Source organism: Pocillopora damicornis, chromosome 13 (assembly GCF_964200805.1).
Source record: "Pocillopora damicornis chromosome 13, jaPocDami1.2, whole genome shotgun sequence".
Lineage (NCBI taxonomy): Eukaryota > Metazoa > Cnidaria > Anthozoa > Scleractinia > Pocilloporidae > Pocillopora > Pocillopora damicornis.
Window position 1 is genome coordinate 17,440,951 of NC_142682.1, and position 27,942 is coordinate 17,468,892.

The 27,942-nt window shown below is 38.3% G+C and overlaps 1 protein-coding gene and 1 long non-coding RNA gene across 13 annotated transcripts; one reads left to right on the forward strand and one right to left on the reverse strand.

The window, feature by feature from the left end:
* Positions 1–696: 696 nt before the first annotated feature.
* Positions 697–27,876, forward strand: LOC113673260 (uncharacterized). Of its 12 annotated transcripts, none has more exons than XM_089191358.1 (11): positions 697–748; positions 820–869; positions 1,792–1,919; positions 17,330–17,418; positions 17,570–17,659; positions 19,602–19,640; positions 19,780–20,019; positions 23,849–24,067; positions 24,739–24,978; positions 25,462–25,512; positions 25,934–27,876. In XM_089191358.1, the coding sequence occupies exons 5-11, from the start codon at positions 17,599–17,601 to the stop codon at positions 25,939–25,941; spliced, it is 858 nt and encodes a 285-aa protein (XP_089047484.1). In that variant the 5' UTR covers positions 697–748; positions 820–869; positions 1,792–1,919; positions 17,330–17,418; positions 17,570–17,598; the 3' UTR covers positions 25,942–27,876. The 12 variants fall into 12 exon arrangements, with proteins under 12 accessions (XP_089047484.1, XP_089047483.1, XP_027045442.2 ...); XM_089191357.1 differs by having other exon boundaries at positions 698–748; positions 17,330–17,386; XM_027189641.2 differs by lacking the exons at positions 697–748; positions 820–869 and adding an exon at positions 1,567–1,653 and having other exon boundaries at positions 17,330–17,386.
* On the reverse strand, positions 6,340–10,840 carry LOC149035754 (uncharacterized). Its single transcript, XR_016182211.1, has 2 exons — positions 10,689–10,840; positions 6,340–8,119 (listed from the first exon to the last, which is right to left on the reverse strand). It is a non-coding gene; the product is annotated as an uncharacterized LOC149035754 (long non-coding RNA).
* Positions 27,877–27,942: the final 66 nt, after the last annotated feature.

Below are 27,942 nucleotides of genomic sequence, written 5' to 3' on the forward strand. Positions count from 1 at the left end.
CTTTGCAAATTTCTGAGAGAGAACTCCGAAAACTTAAGTCGTGGAAAGAGTAAATGCTACTTAAGATGTAAAGTCTTAGAGACCTCATACAAATGAATACGGTAAATGCATCTTGCTATTCGCAAACGTTTTGAGACAAAGACAACAAAATATATTTTATTCAATCGCCATTCCCTTAGGCGTCGGCGAGACAACTTAAGCTCCCTGGTTTTCACATTCTGTTCCCACGTACGAAAAAAACAACATCAACAAAGAGGCATTGTTACCATTGACAAGGTTTTTTTTTGTGTAATATACATAGCAAATTTTACTCAGACTATTTTGTTGGTTCAATCCAGCGGAGCATCGCATGAGAGCAACCATTATTCAACACATAAACAAGTTCCTACTTTTGTAGATGTGATGTGATGTCGGCGAGCAAATGCACACTTTTTCCAAGCAAATAAATGTGTGGCTGTCAATTTCGATTTTCGAAGCATAGGAAGGTTTGAGAAAAAATAAAGCTCTCAATGCGAGAGTAGAAAGGGAGAAAAAAAAGGGAAAAGTTTGTTTCCTACTTTTCCATAATCTTCCCTTCCTACTTTCACGCTTATACCAAAATCAAACATGGCGACCGGCTAAACCTGACTATCATAAGTGTTAGTGTAAAACGCTCATGAGATGCCTGCAAACCACGATCTTGCATGGGACTAACACCTGACGTGAGGGAAACAAGACGCCGTTGTGGAACCAGAAGAACTCTAACAAGGTAAAATATAATTGTAAGGCTAAAAAGATTTGTCTGCAATCGTAATGTGTTTACATCTACTTCCTTCCTAGTCATCTAACATACAGATTGGCATACGCAAGTAAAAGTTTTATCTGCAGATGTAAATGAAACATTTGTATACCTTGTGGTATTTAGCCTAAATTAAGGTTAGTTCATTTGAAAGTGTAAAAGCGTGGCAAGCTTTTCATTAGGTAAGAAAAAAATTCATCTGGCACATTGTTTTTCGTCGGAATCGCGTGTATTAGATTAAAGAGCAAGTAAGCTCGAATTAGATGTTTTGTGGGCCTGTTTCATTTTCGATCCCTCTGCCGACAAAAACAACAGCAATGACAACCTGGCTTCATTGCCATTTACAACAAATTCTTTGTTTAGCATAAATAGGAATTTTACGCCGACTGTATTGTTAATCTAATCGAGCAAAACATCGGATGATGGCAGCCAAGATCGAGTTTATGGACTGGCTCGTATTTAGGCCATCATGTTTCCTGATGATATTGCTCAGAACCCCGATCGTTTTATCTCATGATTATTCTGACGTTCGGTACGGTAAAAAGCTGTTGTTTCTTCTTGGCATTATCATTACATAAGAAAACAATGCAAAGGTACTTTAAATAAAGCTCGTAAACAACATATTTCAAGCAATTAGTTAGCCGGAGCATGTAATAATAAGGTTCTCAGAAAATCGAGATCAAGAATGAAAAAAACCGGAGATAACGACAAATCTTGTTTGTGCACATCCGTCCCTAAACTGTCGAAAACTGCAAACGAAAAAACCTTGTTCATTATTCCATCAAGCTAAGACGTCACTAGGTTAACCTGTGACGTTAGAAGAAAGTTAAAATAGTACATTGACTCAAGACGTGCGGACAGGCCGGGGCGAGGAGGTAATTTACGAGAAGATCGAAATCATATTATCTGAACTTGAAATACACTGTAAATAGAATTATTTATTGGCGTCTAGTATGATGTTACCCGCCCCTGATTATAGCACCTCTCCTGAATAATAACGTCGGGTCTTGCAGAACGGTAAACAACAGGACAAAGCACCTCTTTTCATTAGAGTTGGAAGTCCGCAAGCTCGACTACACCTCTGCAAAGTGCTTCCTTCATAGTTCCCTCCATTGACTGACCTCCTCAGGATCTATACCAGGTATGTTTTACTCGGGCCATTGTGCCCGAACAAAATTTAACATATTTCAGAACCATTTATTGTTTTTTTTTAATGTCTTGCCTTTTACGTCATCCTCAGTACACTGTCTGAGAGTAACTACCAGTTTATGTCTGCGTAAAGTCTACGCCAACGCAGAACGACACAAGAACATAAAAACCCTAATTTTGCTCTTCATCGATCTTAGAGAAAAGCAGATATGATTACCTCAGCCGAAACTTGAGACTTTTAGGTCCAATTCTCTATTACTGAGTTACAAAGGTCCAGTTGATCGACTCTTCCATATAATAGGCTCAAATACGAAAATTTTGTCCATGGTATTGTGATCAGCACTGTCGAAATTGTATTGTATTGGAACAGACGCGAGGGAGTGAATTTTTTTTCTTAACTCCCACGCTAGCGAAAAACGGAAAAGCATTTTTCTTTAGGCCACAATCTGAACTAGTACTAATGAATCTTTCTAAATCAATTTTGAATATAATTTAGATCTTCACAATAGACATACAAGTCTCTACAAGAGTCATGAAACGGTTAAAGGAAAGCGGCATTTTGCCAATAGCCAGTTATGTTCTGCTTACACTCTCTTTGGTGACTCATAAAAAAACGTTACAGAAAAACCCGCCTCTAGGTTGCTAAAAAGTCGGTAATAATGTTTTAGATGGGCTTAGACATATTAGCTTGTGATAATTTAGTCTTTAATCGCATCACGAGTGTGCGTGCAAAACATCATAGCTTTTGGTCCATCACGATATTTACGTCTCGTTTCTAAGCTGACCCGGTAGACTTCAAACATTCTCCATCCGAGAGTTACTACCGCGATTTAAAGAAGAAAGTCAATTGGAAATGATGCAGATTGGTCACGTTCATAGGAAAAAGAATCGCACCTTTTAAGAAGATCACGAGTTTTTTTTCTTACAAAACATGTCTAGATGCACGTTTCTTTCATTCCATGCCCTATATATTCGATGTGAGACAGATCTAATGTGGAGGCATACACGTCGAAGTGAAAAACTTCGAAGCTATGTTTTGCACAACAACAAAAAAATATGTTATTCTTTCTTTCTTTCGTCCTTTTTTTCATGTATAGCAAAATTCTTTTAATATGGGGTCGGGAACTTTCAATACAAAACTGAAATTAACATGTATCTGATACTATAAAAGGATTCATGAATTTCACCAAAAAGTGTTAATGGCATTTTTTCGACCTATATTGAGCCCCGAGAAGCACTCATTTATATTTAACGGGGAGTATAGCGAGACCCCATGTTCTTGTTTTATGATGATGATGATGCCGTTGATGATGACTTTAAAAGCGGTTAGCTTTAAATCTAGAACAGTTGCTGTTTATGAACAAAGTTGAAATTACTCCACATTCAAATGTTGCCATTTGGAAAAATATACCCTCAAGAATACTCTTACCTGCTGATTTTCATCACAGTGTTAACTCACACATCCTGAGCGATTATTATCATTCCAAATCACAAATTTAGACAAAGGTACAATGCTTCTCCCCGGCCTTATTATTAAGAAGCCTCTGTCTGAGAAAGGAAGGCCATGATCACCAACCTACTGAAGTATCTTTTAAGACAACATCGATGCAGACTTAACACAATAAAGTATTCAGAGCAGGGAAAATAAGCCACAACTTGACGTCTTATGTTCCTTACAGACTGGTCATTTAAGATAATTTCCCTTTTTTCAAAAGCTTTTGCTAAGCTCGTAAATAGACATGAAGAGTTCAGGAAGGAAGTGTTCGGGGGCGATGCAGAGGGGGAGTGAATTTTCGAATTTTATTTGTTTTGGTTTCTTAGGAATTTTCAACCTGACGAACTTGTTTCTTACATGATTCTATGACTGTAAATTTAATGGACGGTGATCTCGTTTTCTTCCGAACGAAATGACTATTGAAATGCCAGTAATACTTTTAATGGACACATCAGATCTACAAGGTCTCCATGACTGTCTTGTAAAGTGGATAATAGTTTGACGGCTCTAAATTTGCTTAATTAAAAAAATTAAATTATATGTTTTCTATTATTCAGGTCGTTATTTAAGTTAATAATGACTTGCATGCCGGTTTGATGCCTTCCATAAACAAAACCGCCGGCGGTAAGGTCGGCAAAATTAAAGGCAGGTCTTCCTAATTAACAGCCTAACTTCAACGAAGATTCTAACTTAATTAGACGAGCTAGTATTACACCGGAGGGTTTGCATAGAGCTCGCCTATTCCGTCACTAAACTGAAAAGTTTACCAACACTTGTGTAATTTCCCACGCTGCGCACTCGATCTTTTAAAAAAATATTGGGATTTACAACGAAGTCGTAAACATAAACCAGGATGCGAGAACGAGATCGCCCTTGACTGTTTCACGAATATCCCGATTTCTTTCTCATGACCTCAGGATCCTTCAGAGATTTTGAATTAAGTTAATTTATCCACTTAGGCCTTGCGGCGCCACCATCTCATTCTCTGAGTATTTTGTTGATCATAGGTTCGGTCTACACGGGGAGGTCTCACACGTTTTTTAAGAGGATAAATTTTGGTTTGTATTTTGTTTGTTTGTTTTGTTGTAATTGTTGGACTTGTTGTAGTGAAAGTCACGGATCTCAAATATGAGAGAAAATGTGCTTATAATAATATTGTTAAAATTGTATCTTTATCGGCAACAACACTTAAAAATAAATAGGCAGAAAACATGTCACCACCGATCGCACAAAGAATTATGAAAATGTATGTTTGGTCACTTGCCCGATTTTTTTTTTTGTTGATCGTACCAGTAACATAGGGCATCATTGTGGAACAGGGATAGTGAGAAGCCTTTTTCGGGCGAGTGAGGTGGTGGTAATTTATCCGTGGACAAAGGAGGAGCGAAAATATAGAGCTTTCAGCATCTTGTTAGGAGGGAGTGGCTCAAGATACACGTTAACCTCTAAATGTTACACAAAAAACTATTTAATTTAAGTATTTCCTGTGTTTGATTGTTCCCTCGAAAGCGGCATTTCATCGAGTTTATATGCAGTACTCATTGCCAATTTTTGCGACTGGTTAGGGTGCGATGATCAAATTCCTCTCTCCACTGCCCACTGTTCTCTCAGAACAGATATTTAAAACAAACTTCTTTTATACGGGAGGAATGTTTGATATTCAAAGTCGAAAAAGGGATTTAAAAACCTTACATAAAGCTAAGCTGATAATATGTTAATTGCTTTTAATCTTTAGGCCAAGTAACTTCGACTTATCGCTGATCTTGGCCGCAAGAATAAAACAGATCGCAAAATATGGTGTGGTCGACAGTTTCTGATGCTAGAACTTTCGCTTTACCCGGAAGAAGTTGACATATTTTTCCAATAATCTCAGACGCTGTGGCGTAAATACTTGTATTTCTTCTTCAGTCTTTGAAAAACACCAGTAACGTTCGAACCAAGCAATGATAAAAACAGACAAAAAAAAACCGATTTGATTCTGATCGTTGCGCACGCAGTAATATCTAAGCAAATAAGAAGGGAAAGTTTACCTCGCATTGATCGATAATTTGGCCGTTTCTGGAAAATTACGATTATCTGTTCAAACAATTGCGAAAATGCGGAATCAGCTTAAGGCAAATTAACAATCGCATTGCTGCTAACATCAGTTTGTACATGGGATTATTTCCCAGGATTTCCTCTGTTTGTTGTTTTCAGAAAAGAGTTAGTTCGATCAGAAATTGAAATTTGGCATCTTTTCACTTATGCTAAGTTCTTTTACGAGTTAATCCGTTTTTCAAGTATTCAAAAAGGTTACTGCATGTTGTACCCGAGTCAGGCTGTTCCTGAACGTTATAATCGAGCAACATCCGTGATCATCACAAAAAGTACGACGTTCTTTGTCGGTAAACAGTTCCGAGTCCGCTTGTAAAAATACCACGTAATACTCAATACAGACTAAGCTAATTACAGTTCCCCTGCTTATACGATGGTAATCAAGAATAATATTTAGGCATCATACCATTTAGCACGATACGCAAAGCAGGAACTCATCAATTGCCGATATAAGCGGATTGAGAAAGCTGCCCATCGGTTAAATCTCTACGTAAGCCAGAAGATTTGCCTACCTCTGTGTGTGTTGCTCTAATCACCAGCTGACGTTTTGTGGAGAATTAAATTCGTAAGTGACGATTTTCTGGTTTAATCCTGAAAAAGTATCTTAGCTCCACCCAGGTCAAAATCTCTTTATTTTTTCTCGACCTAACCTACCATTAAAGAGATCTTCCAGACCGGGTGAACAATTCATAAATCTCTTGGAGCTTCAACTGTCAGGCGGACAATATCGTTAATACTTTGATTCTTCTTGATTACTGAGAATATTGCCTGCTAGAGTTCATCTCAGGGGAAGAGAGACTGCAAGAGATTAAGAAAGGTAATGATTTAGAGAGATTTTTATTCAGTGCTAGAAATTTTAATAGCGATATATATCAGCTTAGACAGGAACTTTCTAGTGAACGTAAATGATATTCATCTATTTCATACCATTTACTTATCTTCCTAACCTTTCCCGCCCGACGATTTAACAATTTTGTGCTTTGTGACAATTCGCATCATTCTATCAACGCTCTCTCGACAACAGCGGTAATCGAAGATTAATAAGATGGACGTGCTCATGAACTGGAATTGGCTGAGATAAATCAAATGACACTAACGGCATTTTGCTCCCCAAAAACTGCACAACCGATGAACCTATAAGCGCGCGAACAAAGATTAACTTTATTTTAACTGTGACAGCCCTGCAAACACATCTCTCTTTTGATCAATTACCGGCAAGGAATGGACGATATGATTTTACTGAGGGGGTAATCTGTTGATTCTAGCCACTAAACTGTGTTGGCAAATCGAAAAGCAAGCCCAGATTAGATTACCGAAGCATTTGCGACGATAAATTCCAAGTGGGCAAAAGTAATTTGTCAAGGTCAACATTTTTTGCAACTTATCACGAAATAAGAATTGTCGAAAAGTTGATCACTGCTCGTAGAAAGTTCCAGATTAATAAAAGCGCGAAAGTAACCCCTCAAGCGGTTTTCAACACTGCTATATGTGATTGCCTCAATCGATTTTCAATTACATTACTTAGTATTTTGAGCATTTTCTAACTGTTTTCCCAGCTTCTCAATTGCATAAAAGCTAAGCTGATGAAATTAAATTAAGGGTGTTTGACATCTAAATGAACAAGGAGCATTCATGACCCCGATGCATTCTATACTTTGTGACAAACGTTAGATAAAATCTTTCTTCCAAATAATTTCCATAAATTGGTATTAGTGAATTTCAGCCATTGGGTTATCTTCGGAAGAAATGATCCAATCGTAATAATATGTTGCCACGCGGTCAAGGTCGTTATTCCAACAATTTAGTTTTGTTGTAGGGAATGATGTTGTTACTGTCTGTTGGTTAATGTTGATATCTGTTTGTCTGTATTCTTTTTTCGGAAATATTCCGGTGAAACTCTTTGTGGTCATGGATACTCAAAACAAACAAAAACAAATAATGATTATTTGTGTATGATTAGTTCTCGTGTTACAGGGCCCGCAATTGAAAAGAATTTTGGTAATTTTGTTTTTCTCTTGCGAATCAAAGTAACTTGATATCTACTTAAAATTAGATATAAATTCTAACAATCCTTCCACCCTTTTTCACTTAAAGCATCAACAATCGAATTTACTTAAGTGTTTTTCATTACAGGCGATAGCCGCAGATTTAATGAATTGGCTGTATTGCAATCTACCATAACTGTTGCTTTCTGTAACCGGCTTCTGATGTCCGTCGAGTGCTGCACTCCAAGATTATTTAATGGTTTTTTCTAGTGGTACAAAAAACTTTTTCAACTTATTGTTAATCTTTGTGCCTTTTTGAAATGACGCCAAACAGCTCTCTCCATTACGGATGAGCTTGAGCCTGCGGTGCTACGCAACAGGCTGCTGAGAACTTCATCTTTTTCTATAAACATTTCGGATCTTTTTAGACACACCAATATTCAATCGATGAGTGCTTCTTGGGTTTTGCAAAGTGTCTCTTTCATTTTTTTCCTTTATATGATTTATCATCGGCTGGATTAGAGTGTATTCCAATAGTTCCATTCCGTTATTAATGAGAACTGTCCGGATAGATTGCTTAATTCCTTTATTGCCTTCCGTCCTCTATTACACTGAGCCCTGAAATTAGAAAAATTATCGAATTAAGAGCTATTCTGTCGGCTAGAGTGACTGGCGTGCCAACTTGTCAAAGGTGGAAGTATGATGGGAGTTTGTTTTTGACTCTTAATTCGTACTTAGAAAGCGATTTACCCCCTATCATCAATGGAAATACAAAGGATGCGGAGCGGATCAAATATAGCTTTCACTTTGAACCGGCCGATTATCAGCCGGCTGGTGGGCTTTGCCAGAGCGGCATTTAGGAAATCCGCATTTTCACCCTATGGTGGCCATTAATAGTTAATTAGGGAACAATAACGACAAGAACATGTTTTATATTCATTTACAATTATTTAGGAAAACAAAACTTGATCATTGACGGGTTGTTTTTCTCTCTAATTTATTAAAAAATGTGGAAACTTGCGAACTCAGTACACCAACAGTGTTTCAAATAATATTATCATGGAATTTCTCTTATAACACTCTCGATCAACAACCTTTTGCGAGGAATTTTTCCGCATCTGGGCTTAAAACTAAGACTCTCTGATCAACATCACAAATTTTTAGGAAAATTCTTCATAATTAAACTACTCAGAGGCGAAGAGTGAAAAACACTCTTACACATTGTTGGTCAATTTTCAAACTCCTTCAATTGAGCTGTAAGTTGTTACAAGTAAGGAAGAAATGGCGACGAAGACGCTGAGAAACTTTAACAGTAAAAAGTTACGTTTCATCCACAAATATCGGAATTTTTCCTTCAGTTTGAAAACTGTTTGCCGAGATTGTACTGGCTGCGGTACGGCAAAAATACTCTTCCCTTAATGTAAAAAGACATAGTACCACAAATGAAAAAAAGATATAGTTAAGTATCCAACGGTTCTCGGTGGTTGCATTGTAATAAAAATGGCTGTGTCCATGATTCCGCGTCATGTTATTTTGTAGGGGAAGGCTAGCTCAAACGCCGACGATTGGAGAAGCGACACTTCATTCAAATTACTGGTAACCAAAATTAGGAAAAACCGTATCTTTTCCTTCAGTATATTCGCGAATCTAATCAACCAGTGTAAAGTCGGCTCGAGGCTGGCATTTATCTATCTTATAATATGTTTCGCGCGCACAGTAGTTTCATGGCTAGGCAGGTGTTGGAAACGACGCCTGAGGCTTTCCAAATGCTGTGTTCGCTAACTATTCAGACGCCAAACGTTTCGTCGAGTGTCCAATCAGCTAACGAGAAAGCTAGCTATGCCTATCTGAAGACCAAAGACGGCGATCTGAACCACTTGTGAAAAATTTATGTAAAAATCTATTTCGCCATTGCATGTTCCCTCATGGAAACATTAAGTTATCAAAACTCAGATCTTGTTGTCATGCAAATTCCGCGTTGTACTTCTGTGCTTTAAGCCTTACCTCGGATTAAAGCTTCAAATTCTAATGTAAGCCTTCTCCATCAGCCCTTTCACTCCCAGAATTTCTCCTTACCCTGAATATCAACGCATTGTCGTGCAGAAAGGTGATTAGATGAGAGAAAATACCAGCCAGGGATTATTGTTGATTTGACACGATTTGTTATCCATTTAACCATGTCTCTAGGCAAATGGTATTTTCTCTTCCCCCATCTGTTGTCAACTTATGAATTCCTTCCGTCTTACTGTTAGCTCTAGTGTGCAAGAAGTCAAGAAATTTTTTTTTAAGGCTCTGGTCCTTTCAGGAGCTTGAAAGCAACTTGCTGTCAATAAGAAGCCAGAGGCCAAAGTTACATTAAATTAACGTTATAAAAGTTACTTAAAGCTAATGTTTACACATCATCTAAAAAGATCACTAAAAACAATATATGCATGGCAATAAAAAGATCTCTCGGCGATTTCCGTTCTGACAGCAGGTGAATGAAACACTTTTAAAATTGGGAAAGAACACGACATTTCATAAGTCTATTGTATAGTGCTTGTGCGTAAGGTTTCTTTAGCATCGGGTGCAAAGTATCTGACGGCACGTTCAACCTTAAAATGCAAAGTATCTGACGGCACTTTCAACCTAAAAATGCAAATTTTTCCCTATTTCTCCCAAGTCCCTCCCGTCTAGATGAGGGAATGTAATTTCGAAAGAAGTCATTTGCAGATTGAATATAAAAATATCATCTAGTATAACATAAAAATCTGCACTTGTATAAATCTTTTTGTAAACAGAACAATTTAACAAAAAAAAAGGAAAAAACAACAAAGAAAGTGATAGAAATTGAGACGTTGTTGTAGGTGAATGTAACGCTCCGAATCACGCGTGGCAAAAGCTGAACCATTGAGCATGCGTCAATAGGGACTCTCGGGAAACCAGTATGTTTTTTTTTGTTATTTTTGTTTTAGTCAGGGGCTTTTGTTTTTGTCTGGAGATGTTAATCAGTGCGTTTGGGGACAGAAACAAACCAAAATCATACCGAATAGCAAATAAAGCCAAAAGGCAGCAGAATTGTTAGCAATTGTTAGTATTTGTCCAGTTCGATTTCAAAAGTGGTTTATAATCAAAGCAACAATCAACCGAAGACGTTTGAAATGCACCGACAAAGACCACATTTAACCACTTGGAGCGTGAAACTCACTTTTTCTGCCAAACCACCAAGTATTCGTTCTTCCGTGAATCAAGTCGTGTCGTCACCTTCCACAAGCGCTGCACAGAAGGGTAGCATCTTAATCCCTCTAGGCGTAAATAAAGTTTGATCATTTCTTCACGTACGCGTACGCAAAGAAACGCAATTGAGTGATGAGGGCTTCCTTTCTTCAGTGTGAAAGGTCATTCACCACGGGCACGGGATGTTCTGATCATAATGACAGTAATTACCGGTATCTTTTTTACTTTGTGTGAACGTGTTTTCAATCATTGATGTACAGCTGATGAAGTATCCATTTGAAGTGTAAACTTCTTATCCTTTTCCTAAGTTGAAGTTGACGGAAACTGCACAGTATTGACGGAGAAATAAAACCCCAAAAGCTCATTTAGATCGTCAACTTGACATCCGAGAAAGTGGAGCATCAAAGCTTCAAAGAATTCGTAAATCAATGGTTTGTTGATAGTTTCTAATGGCCAATACTATGAAAAAATTCAGAGAGAAAGGAAAGCAATCTCTTCATGAACCAAATTTACGTACTTTGATGGTGCAACAAGAGGAGCAGTCAATGCACCGATTCACAAAAATGCAAAAAACTAAACAAGACAAACAAACAACCTTCAGCTATAACGTTGTACAGCAACACTTGATAATAGAAAAACTCGATTCGTACCTTTTACACTGGACTGTGTCAGGGCTGAAAACAACTGAGTATCGCAAAGAATATCTATTTCCTTATTCATGTTTCAGAAATTTGGATTAGAGTCAGTCACTCTTAAAACAAGAGGGTATAATCCAAATATGTGTTTACGTTGTTATTGCTAAGTCTCAGGGGGTAGCTATGATAATGGTGATACGGTGGTTGCTTGGCTCAAAAGAGAGTCATTTCATCCGTCTTAATCTCTACAAAAGGGCAGGCGTTGGATGCAGTGTGGTACCGAAAAGGGTAAAACTATCAGTGGATGTTTGAAATGGTATTAAGACTGACATGTGTCTTTGTCGAAGCTTATAAAGAGAAACGTCAGTTGAAGTGACTCAGGTATTTTATTTTTCTTTACCAAGACATACATCATAGCGAAAGGTATGTGCAGTGCTTTTATTCTATAAATCAAATAAAAGGGGGATTCATTTTGCGTCATAAGTTGTGTATAAAAGCCGAGTTACCGCTTGAATCCCGGAGTAGACACAATTAATTTGAAGGAATCTCCCCCCGCCTCCAACCCCGCGTGTCAGGTCAAGAGAGAGGCGTGTACACCTGGTGAGGATCCTTCCTTTTTCGCTGTTGACATCCCGCGCGTGGTCAATGCATTCGATGAAAAATGTTTAAGTTGTCATAGCACTGAGATGGGGTTGACGAAAAGCTGCACATCCTCTAACAGGAAATGAGGAGACGATCCATTCGTAACCTTTCCCAATTCTCATATTTTTACACGATTCTCCTAAGGTGCTGCTGTTTGAATGAAGCGCCTTTCCACTGAATACCGTTTCCATCAATGACGAAATGAACAATCTGAGCTGCTAATTGAGTTTTATCAGTGGTGAAATTCAGCCGTAAATCGCATTTTCTTTAGCCGCGTCTTCATCAGCTGTTGATTGAATGTATTACTTCACACGAGCACCTCAGGTAATCTGATATCCTTTTCCCTGGGAATTTAGATCACGAAAAAGATATATGGTTAGGTTTGTTTATTTAACGAAGCAGTTAGACCACAGCTCTCACGTTCTGCACCCCAAAGCACAGCTCCGAGTATCATATTCAAGGTAAGGTAGTGGTATGGGTTAGTTGACTGTTACCGAAATTTTTCGCGATTCTTTCGCTCTTAAATCTCTGGTTCAGAACTTGATCAAACTTTTGCTTTTTTAAGTGCATGGCGTTTAGCATTCGCTGCGAACGTCTGATGAACAAATGTCTTTGTCGAATCTTTAATATGAAGCACTTAAAGCTGTTAACCACACTTGTTTTACTTAACGGATAATAAGAAACGTTAGGAAATTATCCATCGATAAAGACGGAATTTTCTCAGATGTAATTGTCTTGCAATAATCCTAAAGAAAACTAATGCTTTTACACCTTAGTCTTTTGAAGACAACGTAATCCATAAGTCACGTACACATTTTGAACTTGATTGTTTTACGTGTATAAACAAGTGTAATGTTTCTTCCAAGTTAGTTAAACTTCCATGATAAAGGGCTCTTCTAAATGACCTCAAATTGTCATTGGGTTTTGAAATTGGAAGAAATCTTAACCAAACAGTTGTTGATCATCATACAAGGGACATAACGAAAAGTTGGGTATTGCAGACGTTGGGTTCTAGAAGTGTTAGACGTTTATTTCCCATTGTTATGAAAACTGTTGCCCCTTACTGCTCCAATGCTCTCTTCAAAAGGGTAAACAGGAAACTTTCATGGGCTGTAATATAGCTTACGTAAGACCGTTTGTGCAGTTTACCTGTGCAACCTATTTTAGAAAATATCTTTAAAAAGGCTTAGTTAGTAATCAAGAATTGTTTAGCTTTGAGGGAACCAGGCAGAATGAAAATGAAATGAGCGCAAGTCAAAAGCGTGAAACTTCTGAGCCTTCCGGCCCAAGACACGAGGACAATTCCTGCAAGTTGTAGAATTTCCGCAAATCTGTCTTGGCACGCATCAATACAGCTCATATTCGCAGTGGGGAACCGGCTAAAGCTAATGTTGTAGCTTGCAGCGCATTTGTTTTTTTCTAAGCTGTTTTTTCTTTTTTTGTCATTATTATTTTTTAATGAGCCTTACGTTTAATTTACAGCCGTCGCGTCCGCGGTAAGATTTGGGATCAACGAACCCTGAGTCTCGGGCAGAATTCCTTGTCGATTGAAGGGTTGTTAGTATGCTCCTAGTTAATTCATTACATAACTAATAAAGTCTGTAGACAAAGCGTGTAAAAAGTTAAGACAATCACTTACGTAACAACAAATACCTAACGATTAGATTCACAGAGTCACCGTGAACAAATGTTTTAATCAATGAAAAATTTGATGAGTAATATATCTGACTTAATGCTCCAATTTAATTATGTAAAGATTTGCAAGAATTACTATCATTTAGACACATCGATCAAAAGAAGTGAGACATTTAAAAATATGTCATTTCATGTTAAACATTTTTGCATTTTAGGTTACCTAGCTTTTGGAAGCCAGATCGCAGTAATCGAGTTTACAGCATGTTGAAGTTAATTGTTGATAAATGTCTTCTTATCTTTGGTGTACCTTACATACACTTCGAGAAAGCAATCAGATTGCCGAACTTTTTCAGTTATTCACAGCTCCCTTTAATGCAATAGAAAGGCCTTCTTGTGTCTAATGTACGAATGTTACTATCGAATTCAGAGCTGGTTAAATAGCTAGTAAAGCTTTCGTAAACGTGTGCTTTTTTTGTGTGTTTTGCACGAAAGCGCAAATGAACGGACTCAACACGCTAGATATCGAATGTTGAAATACGTTCGTTGACTGTGGAGGCACGAACGCTGTGACTCCCTCCTGATGACAGGGGAATAGTTTGACTCAAATATTTTTTGGCGCCGATCGGAGTCGTTATCTTTGTAATGAAAGATTCGATCGTAGACAAGGATGTGCCACAAACATGACCCAGTCATTTCCAAGGTCTCTGTCAGTTGATGTTTCTTGCTCAAGGTCGCTTTTTTAGACTGCAGAATGAGTTGTTTTAGTTCAACGTGTGAGGCAGTGAATTTTTTTTAGCTCTCACTGCTCTGTTCACATCATAAAGGAAATAAATCCGAAATAAAGGCAGGCCATTTTTATAGTTTGTCCTTCAGGAAGTACTCTTAGAAGAGGCGAGTGCTCTTGGTTAGAGGAATGTCTTTAACGAGTCAACTCCTGTGGAGTCGTCACCTAATTTCTGTCTTAAATAGTTACGCTTTCTGTGCTCTCTTTGAATCTAAAGAAGATTGAAGGATTATGACATTGTTTTGCCACAGAACGAACAATTTCAAGCCCTGGAAAGTCCTTCCAAGGTTAAGGTACTTGGAAGGTATTTTCCTTTGACCGGATATTGCGCACTCCTTTGTTGAGAAGAAAACTGGATGGAATTCAATGTCAGCATAAGCAAAAATCAACGAAAACAGAGAAAGTAACTTTGTATTTATTTTAACCAATGATAAGAAAGGAATAGATAACGTATCTGGGGAGTTTTTTATTTCGTAAATTGTCTCTGTTCTTTGCAAAAAGATGGCGGGATTCGAGACCTATAAGATTTATGTCGCTCGCTCTTGTCTGCGGTCTACCGCTATCCTTTTTGTTTTCAATTCACAAGAAAGTTAACTCGCCTCTATAAGGATTTACTCACATTCCATTCAAATCAGTCTGTAGACCGCATAATTATATGTTTCCAGGATCTCCGGAAATATCAGTAATGCGGGAAAAAAGCCAAAACGTGTCCTGATACGGGATGACAACGAAGACGTACTGTTTTCAGTCATCATTTGCCCCGAAGGTTGCGTCCCACAAAAGAAGCCAAGAGGTTACCTTTAGAACTTAAGACAAATTCAGGACAAATTAACACGTTTAGTTACACACGATTAATACTGGAACTCGTAGGACGAAAAATTTCGAATTTAAAATTTGAAAACGGTGGTAAATAAAAACGAAACATGATGCAACCATCGATCAAACTGAAGAAAATGACGTTTCCTGATTTCGCGCTAATCAGTTTTTTCGGTCGTGGGAAATTTGCTAGAAGACTGTTTGCGCAATAGCCAAATTCTGATTTAGTCCTCAGATGAATCCGCAATTTCCCACGCCAAGACCATCGATAAGAAGATCCAATTTACATCGTCTTAGAAACAAAGCCAAACTACTAGACTGTTCTTTTATTCTATTATTAATTAATTTATGTAAAAAAATTTCAGTCGATACATCGCGATCGGAAATTGTCAATTAGTGCGAACCAGACTTGTAGGACTATGATAAAAATCCTTATTTATTTAATAATTTAAATCTTTAGCTGCATTGGAAAAGAGAGAAAGGAAGCCTACATTTTCAGTCGACCACACATCAGCACACAAACTCGCTTGCTATGCTAAACAACTCGGCTGTTTTTTTTTTTTAATAGGATATTTTTTCCCCAGAAATCACTGTTCTTTTTTATTTTCTTGAGCCCATTCTTCAATTTAGGTGCTTCGGAATTTCTGTAAAACAGTCTTCCACGCTACCTTATTTATTTATTTTTTTTACTGGATAATCCCCATAGTTTGAAAATATCCGACAAACTGTTCCAGTTAACACGTAGCGAGTTATTCCAAACAATGCAACTTTTTAGCTAAAATCATTGAGTCCATTTAACTTTGAGCGAAACCTCGTTTTACAAACTGGGTCGTTTTCAGGCTGAGAAAGCGGCAAAGAGGTTGTATTGATACAATCATTGAGTTAATTCGAAGGTATGGAATTCTAGTGAGGAAATATGTCCGATAAGATTCAAACTGAAAATTTCTCTAAAGACATTTTAGCTATCGTACACTTTTGATATCCCCGGAAAAGTGGACGGTGGACACAGCGAAGCAGTCAGTACAGAGAGTACAAAGAACAAATCTTTCCTAAATTCAAAAACATGCATCGGACGCCGTTTTCACAGTTCGTGACGAAATTCTACGCATTTAATTCGTCGAAAGATGTAGAATTGTATGGGCTTATAACCACATGAGTGTTTGTACAGTAGTCTTTATCCTTTAAACACACACAGTAACACTTCTCGGACTAAGCAGCCGAACTCGGCGTGTGGTATGGATGGGCGACATGAAATACTCTAGAGAACGCCACCGAAATCCTCAAATCCCTTTTTTAGGTATAAAGCACTCGAAAATCCGTTCAAGAATGTCATCTTTGTGGTTGTGAGTTTTTCCGCCTGCTGAAGAATTCAAGATGCAATGAATAACATTCCAAGAGAATATTCCACCACTCTTTTATGTAAAAGGCAAACAGGAAAAAAAAGTTCATTGGATCAAACCTCCCACTCGACTTTGCGAATCTGTACTGGAAATGCGTTTTACGAGAACTTTCTTCTTGCTGGGCTGTATTGGTCCTGTTTTGCAGCCGGCAGTGCTTACATAATACTTGGAAGTTTCTACTCCTTGGATTAATTATTTCCGTTCAATTTAAATCATCCCGCAAACCACTAACAAAGTCATAGTTAGATTCCCAACAATTAAACGGATTTAAACGAATAGAGCGTATTGTTAGTGGGCTGTTTTGTAGGAAATTATCGCAAAAGTCGTCTCTGCTTAATGCCTAAAACGGATTTGAAAAGTTGTTGACCGGCAGACCTTTAAAAATTAGGGAAGTCGTTTCGCGAAGCACTTACGCTAAGGACACGGAATAGTTTGGAACGCAACTGAAGCCGAGAAGCTGCTGAGTGAGGTTTTTGTCTTGGAAAAAAATACAACTGGCGTGCTTAATGGATTAACGCGCTTGTGATGGTTCTAGTCTAAAGAATGTCGGCAGTTCAGTGGACTGAATAAACTGAGATGTTATAGTTCCAACTGGTTACAAAAACACCAGATATGGTCCTGCCCGTGATGCATCTGGGGCTTGCACATCTGTTTGCTATATTGTTACAAACGGCTTAATGTACATCCAATTTCATTGCAGCAGCGGATGACTGAAGCCATACCGATAACCTCAAACGATCAACAACTGAACATTGCGGTCAGTAATTGCATTGAAAACAATCGAAAAAGGTGTGAGGCTCGTCGAGTTGGTGTGGTGAACGAATGCTAAAGCTTTAAGGAATTTCATTTGTAGTACATCGCGAATACTTAATTGGCACTCACTGGAGGCTATCTGGCAGACTACAATTCCACTGAGACTCGCTCTCACTTTCCCACACAGGTTGGAGATCCAAAGACTTCTTCGGCAGCATGCGTTCATTTTCTGTTCAAGTACTTGTGATCCTGACAACGTTTGGAGGACTTTGTTCAGGTGAGGTTAAATGCATTTCATTGACTTCTAATTGAAGTGGAATCACTTCGTTTATTTCTTTGCGCAACATCTCTCTTAAAATGATCTCGAGCATTTCTTGACAGTTGAGCAACAGCAATGTTTTCTAATTGAAAAATTGCGATAAATGTTTCAGTAAGTGCTTAAGCTTCGTTGGAGCTAACAAGGGAATCTTAGTGGTCTTTATACATTTGTTTGACGCATACATAATGACGTGCACAAGACAGTGATAAGTACATACTTACAAAAGAGCAGACAAGGCAGGTATCTGATCACCTTTGATTTCTAAGAGGATCTTTCGTTTATCAAAGAAAGGTTCGTGATGCTAAAAATCCCACGAGAGCTATACGAACCGCCAAACGCTCATTTGCAACGATTCCTAGCGTCTAAACAACATTGTGAAGATAATGCAATTTTACATTCCAAAAAAGACAATGTCGTAATGTCACCACTGCCGTCCTTTGTCTGGACTGAAAGACCGAGAAACAGTGTTGATTTTTTTTCTTGTATGCAGGACTTATAAAAACATCGTGCTTTTGAAGAATTAACTAGATTCGCCCAGAGGAGATTGTTTTTATCATTAAGGCGTAGTTTCAGCGTCAAATTTTCCTGAAATGACATAAGAGCCCCCAAGAGTTTATCCCCTTTTTTTCTTAGATAGACCAGGCAAAGCCTAATTTTTGTGACGACGACTGGACGATAAAATCAACAGACAAGACTCCCCGGCTCTGAAATTGTTTAAATTCACCGATTGCTGATTTTATAAGCTATCCTGTGTTATTAAAATAAGAGTGTTTTACCACTCAGGTGCGCAGTATGTGTCATGACCCTTCCTCCTGAAAAACAAACGTAAAGAAGATAGCCGTGTTTCCAACCACTGCACGGAATTTTTCCCAGAGACACTATCCTTCAGCTCTTATAATCAGCTTAGCCAGAAAGTAATCGATATCACACAGGTCCCGTGGTGGAGCCGGTTGATAACTCGCTCCTTTGGAATGGCGTGGTATAAAGCTAGAGAGAATCGTACTTTGTATTTCTAATTCGAAGTAAAACAAACAATTTTGACATTAAACTGAGACATTAAAAGGCTCACGCCCCTACTTCGTTAGTGCATTTAGTACGTTGTTCGTCTTGATCACTGAAATCTTTAAAAAAAAAAAGCAACTTTTTTGTTTTCGTGCGGGTGTACGCGTTGGAAAACAACTGAATATTGAAGATTGACAAATATTGGCGAAAGTGACATTCCTCAACATTTAGTTCGTTTAGCTGCCTCATGGGTCGAGACAGAAACATTCTGTACCAATCATTGCAAGATACTTCACTATCATTACCTCTTACTTTGTGTTGGCATTTTCCATCTTTCCGGCGTTTGACAGGAAAACCCAGTACATGTTGTGATGCTTAATTGTCAATCGTTTGATTGCAGTTTTGCGTGGGCTCTGCGCATGAAAATTGATGTGTTAATTTCAAGTTTTGAAGCAAGAATGTCTAAGTCAGTCTCACTAGGAATTTATTCTGTCAGATTGTTTTCATCAAAGCTAAAAATAAGCTGCTGATGTATTTTTAAGTTAAACTGAATGAATATCTCTCGGGTGACGACTTTTCGAAAATTCTGCCAAACTAAGCCACTGTCATCTCCTTCTTTTTTTTTTTTTTTTCGTTGACACAACTTGAATCGCTGCTGAAGGTGATGCAAATGAAATGTCCGAATTGACGTTAATCTTATTTAAGTCATGTTTTGGCTTCTGCAAATGTATTGAACAGGCCAAACAGAGGTGGTTTTAATCATATCAATTGTTGCTAAAATTTCAATCGTGAATCTCGGGCCAGGCGTAAGGCAGATTTGGAAACACACCTTCACTATTCGGAATCACTGTAAAAGATGACCCACTTCTAATCAATTTGTTGATGTTTCACTTTGCAGTGATAGCCAAGAGTGTATCACAACGAACAAGCTCAAAAGGTGAACAAAACATTTATGATTTTAACGAGTATTCAGTTATCTTCTTCTCCTTTCTGAGGGGACGCCATTTAAACATTGGGTAAAAATTAAGTTGTTGGTTTTTTTAGTATTATATTGCTAATTTTGTTTTCATCATCAGATGAAGCAAGCTGTGATTTCGAGGGGAACACCCACCCAGCCGACACCACGTTTGTCACGGCCGACTGTTCTGCGCAGTGCTACTGTACGGTAGATGGAGATTTAAGCTGTCTGCCTATTTGCCCTACTCCTGCACCTACTCAATGCCCCCCCGGAAGTGTCTTGAGAGAGGAAGAATACCCAGCTGTTTCAGGAGGTGGCCGTTGTACTTGTAAGAGAAGATTCTGCGCCCTTGAAAAAGGTAACGCCAGTTTCATTGCGGGCGGACGCCTGCGTATGCATGTGAGTGTTGGTTTCAAGAGCTCGCGGGAATGGCAATCCTGTTACCAGCTTTTCACGACGCGAAATCTTTTAATACACTTCCTGAGTACAAAGCAAGTTGTTTTTCGAGACGATGATTCATCGTGAAATCAACTTTTTTCATTTTCTCACGCTTACGTTTGTTTTGATCTACTTGCACAACTTATGATAACATGTGCTAGCGATAGTCTTGTACTCGTTCAAAAACTCTCCCCTTTTATTTTTTTTTGTTTGCGTGTTTTTAATGTCCTGCGGTACTCTTTGTTATCAAGCTCACATTATGCGAGGCATAAATGAGTTTTTAATCTCTAAGAGCTATCGCTATATGATACAAAGTAAACTGTCGTAAAGGTGATAACGTTTCAGCGAAAGTCTGGCATAGTAGCTCTTAGCAGAATCCAAACTTGGACACCGCCCTTTTTATCCACTTATGAGCTAAGTAGTCCGGGTCTTAACCAGGTTACAAAACTACAGTTATTGGCTTTGAGACAGAAGATACGTACAGTAATGCAGTCGGTTTTTTTTCGGATATTTTATCTCCAGTTTAATCCTCTTCAAAGTGTCCTTGACTTAAGAAGCCGCAAAGCGAGTGAGTGTGGTAATTCTATCGCCAATTAGAAAGCAGGAAATATTATTTTCGAGAGCCTTTTGGGAGCACGTTTTAAATCAACGCGTCTCATCACATGAAAACAATAAGTTAGGTTAGGTGTAATGTTTTCTCTCTCGTTCATTTATCTATGTATGGCCAAAACTTGTATATGAGATACATTTTTTAGGCGGAAAAGGCCGCCCCAGTTTTATTCCTTTCCTTTCGTTGATAATTACAACCAACAAACACGGATACATAAGTGCATTTATTGTAACACCGCAACCAGGTTAATTATGACCTGTCAGAAAAATCCTGCGTAAAGCCACAGACAACCGAAAACTACAACGAGTTTAAGGTTAAACTGTTTTGGGCATTTACTCAATCGAAAGATTTTATTCGTTTCCTCGCACCAAGAGGAGTGAGAGACAAACAAAAGTTCTGGTTCCCCACGAAGACTTTAACCTCAAGGCATTCCACCGCGCAATCCAAAGGTCTGAGGTATGATTGCACCTGATTGACTCAGTGTTTTTCTTTGTGCCACAATCGAGCAAAAACAATAAACATCGCTCTTACTTCCAAGCATAAGTTTCCATCTCTCCATTCTAAAAAATTTTGTTTTGATATGAGTCAATTCAGATCACATGAGATTATATTTATCGATAGTAATTGGACAAAAATCATCATCTGGGATAGATCTGAGGTTAATTCCCAAAACCAAAGGGCAGGGAGAGAAATTTTGTGTCTCGAGTTAGCGTTACACCGAGAAATATCGATGAGAGATTATTGTTATGAAATCGTCAACCTATTTCTTGTTTTGCCAACCGATGAAATAATGTTGTTTTTAAAACCCTTGTTTTTCAAGGGCATCAAATCTCCCAGGCGACTGATTAACTAGTTTACGAATGATTGCCAGTTAAGGCAGATTATGTCTACAGTTCAACATTAGTACGTTTCAGATTTGTCGGAAACAAATACATTTAAGCTGATGTCTATTGCTGCAAAACACATTACTCAATCTTATGTGCGTAATTTCCCATAGGTCATGGAATTAACTTGGTCATAAATCATTATTAGGACATTGAAAAACAATCAGAAACATGACTCTGGCGATTTCATGATATGCAGCCTCATTTCAGCGTTTAATAGGCAAGAGAGAAATTCTGTGATGTCCTCTACAGGTTTCTAACTATTGGAATAAACATTTTTGAGAGTGGTGGGAAAGTAGAGTTTAAAATTTTTTGGCAATATTGCTTAACTTTTTTGAACTTGTAACCTCACCCACTGATATTTTTCGTGACTTTCTTGAGCATTTTGTTTTTCTCTCTTGTGCCTTCCCGTGATCGACTCCTGTAGCTGGACGCACGCAACGATTTGACCCTCATGAAAAAACAACGTAAAAAGGATTAACAGTGATTTAAGAAATGAGATTACAGAAGGTACTATTACGGTGCGCGTGTGTTTCGGACTTCACGCGATGGCGCTCATTGTTGGGTGGTGGTCTGATAATAGGAGTTGTGAGGAACCGTAGAATGTTGTGATACCCAGAACATTAGGTCTCGCAATGCGAATGTGGCCGTGTTAATGGCGCTTGATCAGTAGAGTAGAACAAAAATTTGCGGTCTATTTTCCTCACCTAGTGTTCTGTAATTCTTTCTTTCTTTCTTTTTTTTTTTTTTCTTTTTTTTTTTTTTCAATTCCTTTAAGAAAAAGTTTAGCTTGACAGAAAACGTCCTGATGCGCCTTGGGCATTCGTGTGAAATGGTAAACACGACTAAAAGATAAAAAGATTAACTGGCGGATCAATTGGATATAATGACCTGGCGTTTCGGTGACACCCTTTGTGGCCTCTGGATCACGCTCGCAAAACTGAGTTTTATTACGCAATTTAAAAGAGAATTGACACGAAAAATTATATATTCTTAAACAAGAGAAATAATTAAGAAGAGTCTCTAAAACTGTTCGTTGAGTAGAAGTAAAGACTCCACATTTCTCTATCACGAAACCAAATGGCGAAGCACTTCAGAATCTTTATCGTATTTCTCACAAAAAAGGAAAAAATTGTGATAATAACTAAGCCTTCCGTCGCACAAACTGATAAAAACTAGCTAGCTTTATTAAAATTCCTCACACCTAGCTGCATTCAGCAGGCTCCAAAAAGCTACGCTATGATTCAAATCATAGATCAGACATGGCGCCAAAGGATTTCAAACTCGAGCAGTAAATACACTTAGTTTGCTTGGCCTTGGTAATGACAGAACAGTTTTGAGAATAAGATCTATTAAAAAAAAAAACATGGATGCACGCCTGTTGCTGCTTATCTTGTCAAGACTGAAGCCAATGTGCTTTACGCAACTACATTGGCATCGAAAGAAGCGGACAGTGTTTTTATAAATCCAATATACTTCCGTGTCTAAACGTTGGTTTCCGTACCCTCGAAAGGCGCGATCGCTGTTAAATAAAAAAAATGCCCAAAAAGCGTTTTTCGTTTCGTAGAGGAAATAATGAAACTTATTCTGTTTTCTTGATAAAGTAACTTTATGTTTTGTGTCTAAAGGATTCCGGGGTTGTTTTTTTCGACCTCCTTCCCGTCGTGAGGAAAACTAAAATGGTTAATCCAGCCCTCATCAATCATGTTTTCATACGCCTAAGCCTTGTATTTGTTCTGAATGGCCGTTAAAGACACAGCGACTTTCCATTTAAAGCCGCCGAAGAAAACTTAGGGAGAGAGCTTAATCCTTGAGATTTTGAGGTTAGGCGTGGCTAGTAATGGAATCATGATTGAGTAGAGTCCAACTCGGTCTATAATCATACGAGTGATTAACAAAATCGGACGACCGCGAGGCTAGAGCCGATTTGTTAATTACGAGCATGATTTGTCCTCAAATCGAACCGGTGAGAATCAATCACGTCCGAGAATTGTTGCAGTTTTGATTGCCAGATGTTGCTATTTATCACTTTTCAGATCTTTATGCAAGTTGGCGCAAAAAAGATATCTTTCAGTTCGAGTTTTGCTAATAGCCTTTATTAATCAATTAGTTCTTTGGCGCAAAATGAGGGTAATATAATAATAATATAATAATATAATAATATAATAATGAAGCACACAGGAAATCCAAAGAGCGTTTGTTTGATCTATAGCGTGCATCACGTGATATGTCATAATCATATTTTCTATTTCCAGTTCTGTGTTTCAGAAAGGAAAATGGAGAAAAGTACAAAGTTGGAGAGACATTTAGCTTGAATAACTGCTCCAAGACATGCAGATGTAATGAAAACGGTCAAATATCATGTGCGCCGACGTGCTCGAAAAATATCTGTCCCAAGGGAACACGGCCCAAAAGGAACGGTGAAATACAACTTGAAAATAACTGTTCGTGCGCCATACAGGAATGTGTCCCAGGTGACTCTATTTTATATGCTAGGGGGGGGGGGGGGTTTCTACAGTCCAATGGTTTACATGTGGCCCCTAGAGCGGGTGGCGAGAAAACATTGCCGCTCTTCTTACAGTATGCTTGTAGATCTCAGGTTATAAAAAGCAGTCATGATAAAAACTAAGGGTTCTTAAAGGTAGAGCAAGTATACCAGAAATTTGGAATTGTGACTATTGAACCGTCATTGAAAATGTTGATTATTGACAGGCATCTAAAAGTCGGTCATTTTTTAACTGAAACAGGGGAGCAATAAAATCTACTATCCCTCCCCTCATGGCATCCTTGGTCAAAACACGTCACCCCTCCTCGCTTCCCAGAATTTCGCCAAGTTACCCTGACGCTTCGCTGGTATCAAGTACAAATAGACTGTAAGACTAATGTGTTTAGTTAAAGAAAACATTTAAATGATATGAACTGGTCCTAACTCCACATCTTTTAGGCTCAGTGGTTTAGCGTTTGTTTTGTTGTCATCAGGTTGCCTGAGTCGTCATATAGTTTAGTTTTATATTTGTTTAATCCGTGTACGTCAACTGTAGTATACTTGAATATCGATAAGTTTATAGCGTCCTTATGGTGAGCCCGGCAGTTATCTTAGAAAAGAAACCTGACTATCCATGAATAAAAATATGCTTTCTTTCAGTTCCCAAATCGTTCTGTTACGTCGATGGTCGACGATTTAGGCGCGGTCGCGTTTTCATTACGAAAGACTGCAAGCTCAAGTGCCGCTGCAAGAAGAACGGCAAAACGCGATGTACAAGGTTATGTAAGAAGAAACAAAATAAACAAGAGTGCGGCCCAGATGAAACATTGGAAAATATTAATGAATCGTCTGCTGGGGGAAGATGCTCATGTGAGACAAAGATCTGTATATCGACCTTGGGTAAGTTTGTGTGTCTAGTATTGTCTGCGTACGAATACTGAATTGCTCTACTTTTAAAGCTTATCCACCAATCTCTGAAACATTTGCGCTATGTCTGCTGTCAGATGGGACGCCATGCCTTGCAGATAAAGGACCCGTCAAAATAAGTTCTGTTGTGTCGGCTCTTTAATATTCTAATGTTCCTTCCCACCTCCCCTCGTCCCCGCTCTTTGGCAGTTTATTGGCAGTCACTTATTTTCCATAATTCCCCTTTTTACTATGCTAGCGACGACTGATCCTCCTCCATTCTCCCTGAAAACCATGCGATCCCCCCAAAAATCCCCTCCCCACTCCAGACGATAAAGGTCCCTCACTAGTAATGCATTCATTAAAAATTCCTCAACGGTGTAATGGTACCTATTCATACTCGGATTGGAGTGACGCACTGTATGCTCTAAATCGCAAAGAGATAAACTCGGTTTCTTAAAATTTGTTCTCTTTTAGCAAATGTCTGGGGAAATAAAGTGAGTCATCTTGAAAGCAGGAATACCAGAGGTGAGGCTTGCGACAACAAGGAAATTTACGGTAAAATTAAGGCGGAAAACACAATGTTTTGGTTTTTGGGAAAATTTTACCTTAGAAAATGTTCGTTATTGCTCGAAATGCAGCTGGCTGATGAGTAGGGAATGGGTTTAACAGACTACTTACTTAGACCCTGCTGAATCACCATGGTCACTCAGGGGGGATAGGGGAGGAGGTTTAGGATTTTGGGGGGATCACGTGGATTTCATTGGGATCTGTCGTCACTAACGGAGTATAAAGGGAGGGGGGGACCATACAAGATTAATTGTTAATTAACATCGTCAACTACCCTCATCTCACCCCTCCTCAGGAGACAAACAATAAGCAGTCCCTTCAAAAATTCAAAGCCGATGAAATTTCTTCTAATTCCAAGGTTTGTTTGTTTCAATTTCAGATGCATAGTGCCAGCATCATACATATTGCATTGCATCATATTGCATTGACTCGATCAAGGGCAAGTGCAATACTATCAATTAAGGACCCTGCAGCGAAGCCAAATTCATTATTTCATGACACTTTTTTCATATGGTATCATACGTACGCCTCTACCCGATATTGGCACCCAAATAACCAAAGCAAGATTTCCTGATATTCCAAAACATTCATATAATCAACTTTAACGACTATGTCTCTGGTGTGACACCTGGTTTATTTACTAAGAGCGTACGCTAATATGGAGAAAAAATGGAAACGATTTTTTCTCAGTTAGAAATAAATTAAGCTTGGTCTTATGCCGGGATATTGAAAGAAAAGGCAATCACTAGCTATAAGGATAGGAAAGAAATTTTTAGAGTGGCAACAAGTTAGTTTAAAAAAGGATCAAACTCTTTGGAAAACAGTGAGCGTTTACGGACTCATTAGACAGATATTCTCATTTTTGCATTGTAGTGTATAATTTAGGAGTCATGATCATATCATCGTTTTCATGATTGAGTAGACGAACGAATTATACGTGATTAGTCTTTTTACGTAACCAAATTAACTAAAAAGTGTCTCTGTGATAGTTGTCACAAGGATAAATCAAAGAAAGTAAAACTGAGGCTTCAAATGGAGAGAAATATTCCCTGGGGTGTGGCGTGCACTTTACCCCACTTAAAGAAATAGTCTTTGGTGCATAAAGCACCCTTCGCTCAAAAAGGTGTGATTTTAATTTTACGAAAGCTGATTAACGTAAAATCTTCGCATATCTTAGGTAACAGTAAGCCGTTTTAGTAACCTGATGACCTCCTTCAGGCAATCTATCTATCTATCCCGTCGATAGATGTTCCCTTTGAGGGAGAAATCATACGAGTTTACTTAGTTTCTTTGGGATCGAGGTATCTCCGCGTTAGTATCCGACCAAAATGAGTGAGCATCCCCAGATGTCGGTCCTGTGTACGGAGGCATCAATGAAGTACCTTTGAAGTGTTTGGAGCTTCACTGATAAAAGCGTTAACTGTTACTTTTTTTTTAAATTATTCACTTCTATACATCTCACTGCTATGCATTATTAGGCGCGAAATACACAGAGAGAAGGAAAAACTGAAGCACTTTCATCTGTTATGTGGACAAAATGTTGATGAACAAACGTTTTTCAACTCTTCAATTTAGAACGCTTAAACTTATTAATACGTTACATAACTTAAAGGTGACTGACTCGGTGTCTAGAAAAGACATGCATCAATACTAACATGTACTGTCGTCTAGACTTTGAAACAATGTAGGTAAAACTGCTGCAAAGTAGCGCAAGTGGTTGGAATATACTGTTATTATAACTTAAATAAAGCTTCTGATACTCGAGTTTTACATAATTAATTATTGTGAGAATTATTAATTCCTTGAGGCAACAGGAATTTGTGGAAATTTTGTCTAACAAGTAATAGCAGATAAAAAAATGCAACCCCGTGATGTTCAGTTATAACGTACCAAATAGGCCACGCAGTAACTAAATTAACTTCCTTCCGTCGAAAAATTAATTTTTGTCTCTGAGGAGTTTTCGTTTCTGCATTTCCAAGAAGAACCCTTTTTTTTCTGACTTCTCGAGTCTGAAACTTTCAAGAGGAAATCTGTGAGACGTGAAGCGACAAAACAAGGTTTGTTATAACCCTGTGACGTGAGTGGTCACCAACTATGAGTCACATCAGGAAAAAGAAAACTTTCCAAGATATGTCTGTTGTCCCCTTCCTTTATTATTAAGGGATTAGACAACATCATACGCTCTAATCGTTTAGTAATCGTTCTTAACGAGAACTTTTTTTACCAACAGGGTTATTATTGACTTTTTGGCTGCCTTGGTAACCGTGTGATGTAATTCGTTAGAATAGATTTTTAAAATTAAAGGTGATTCTATTTTGAAAATCATCGTCAAGTGTTAAGTCTGATTTGCAAATTTATTGTAACGTTACAACATCTCTGAACCTGAGA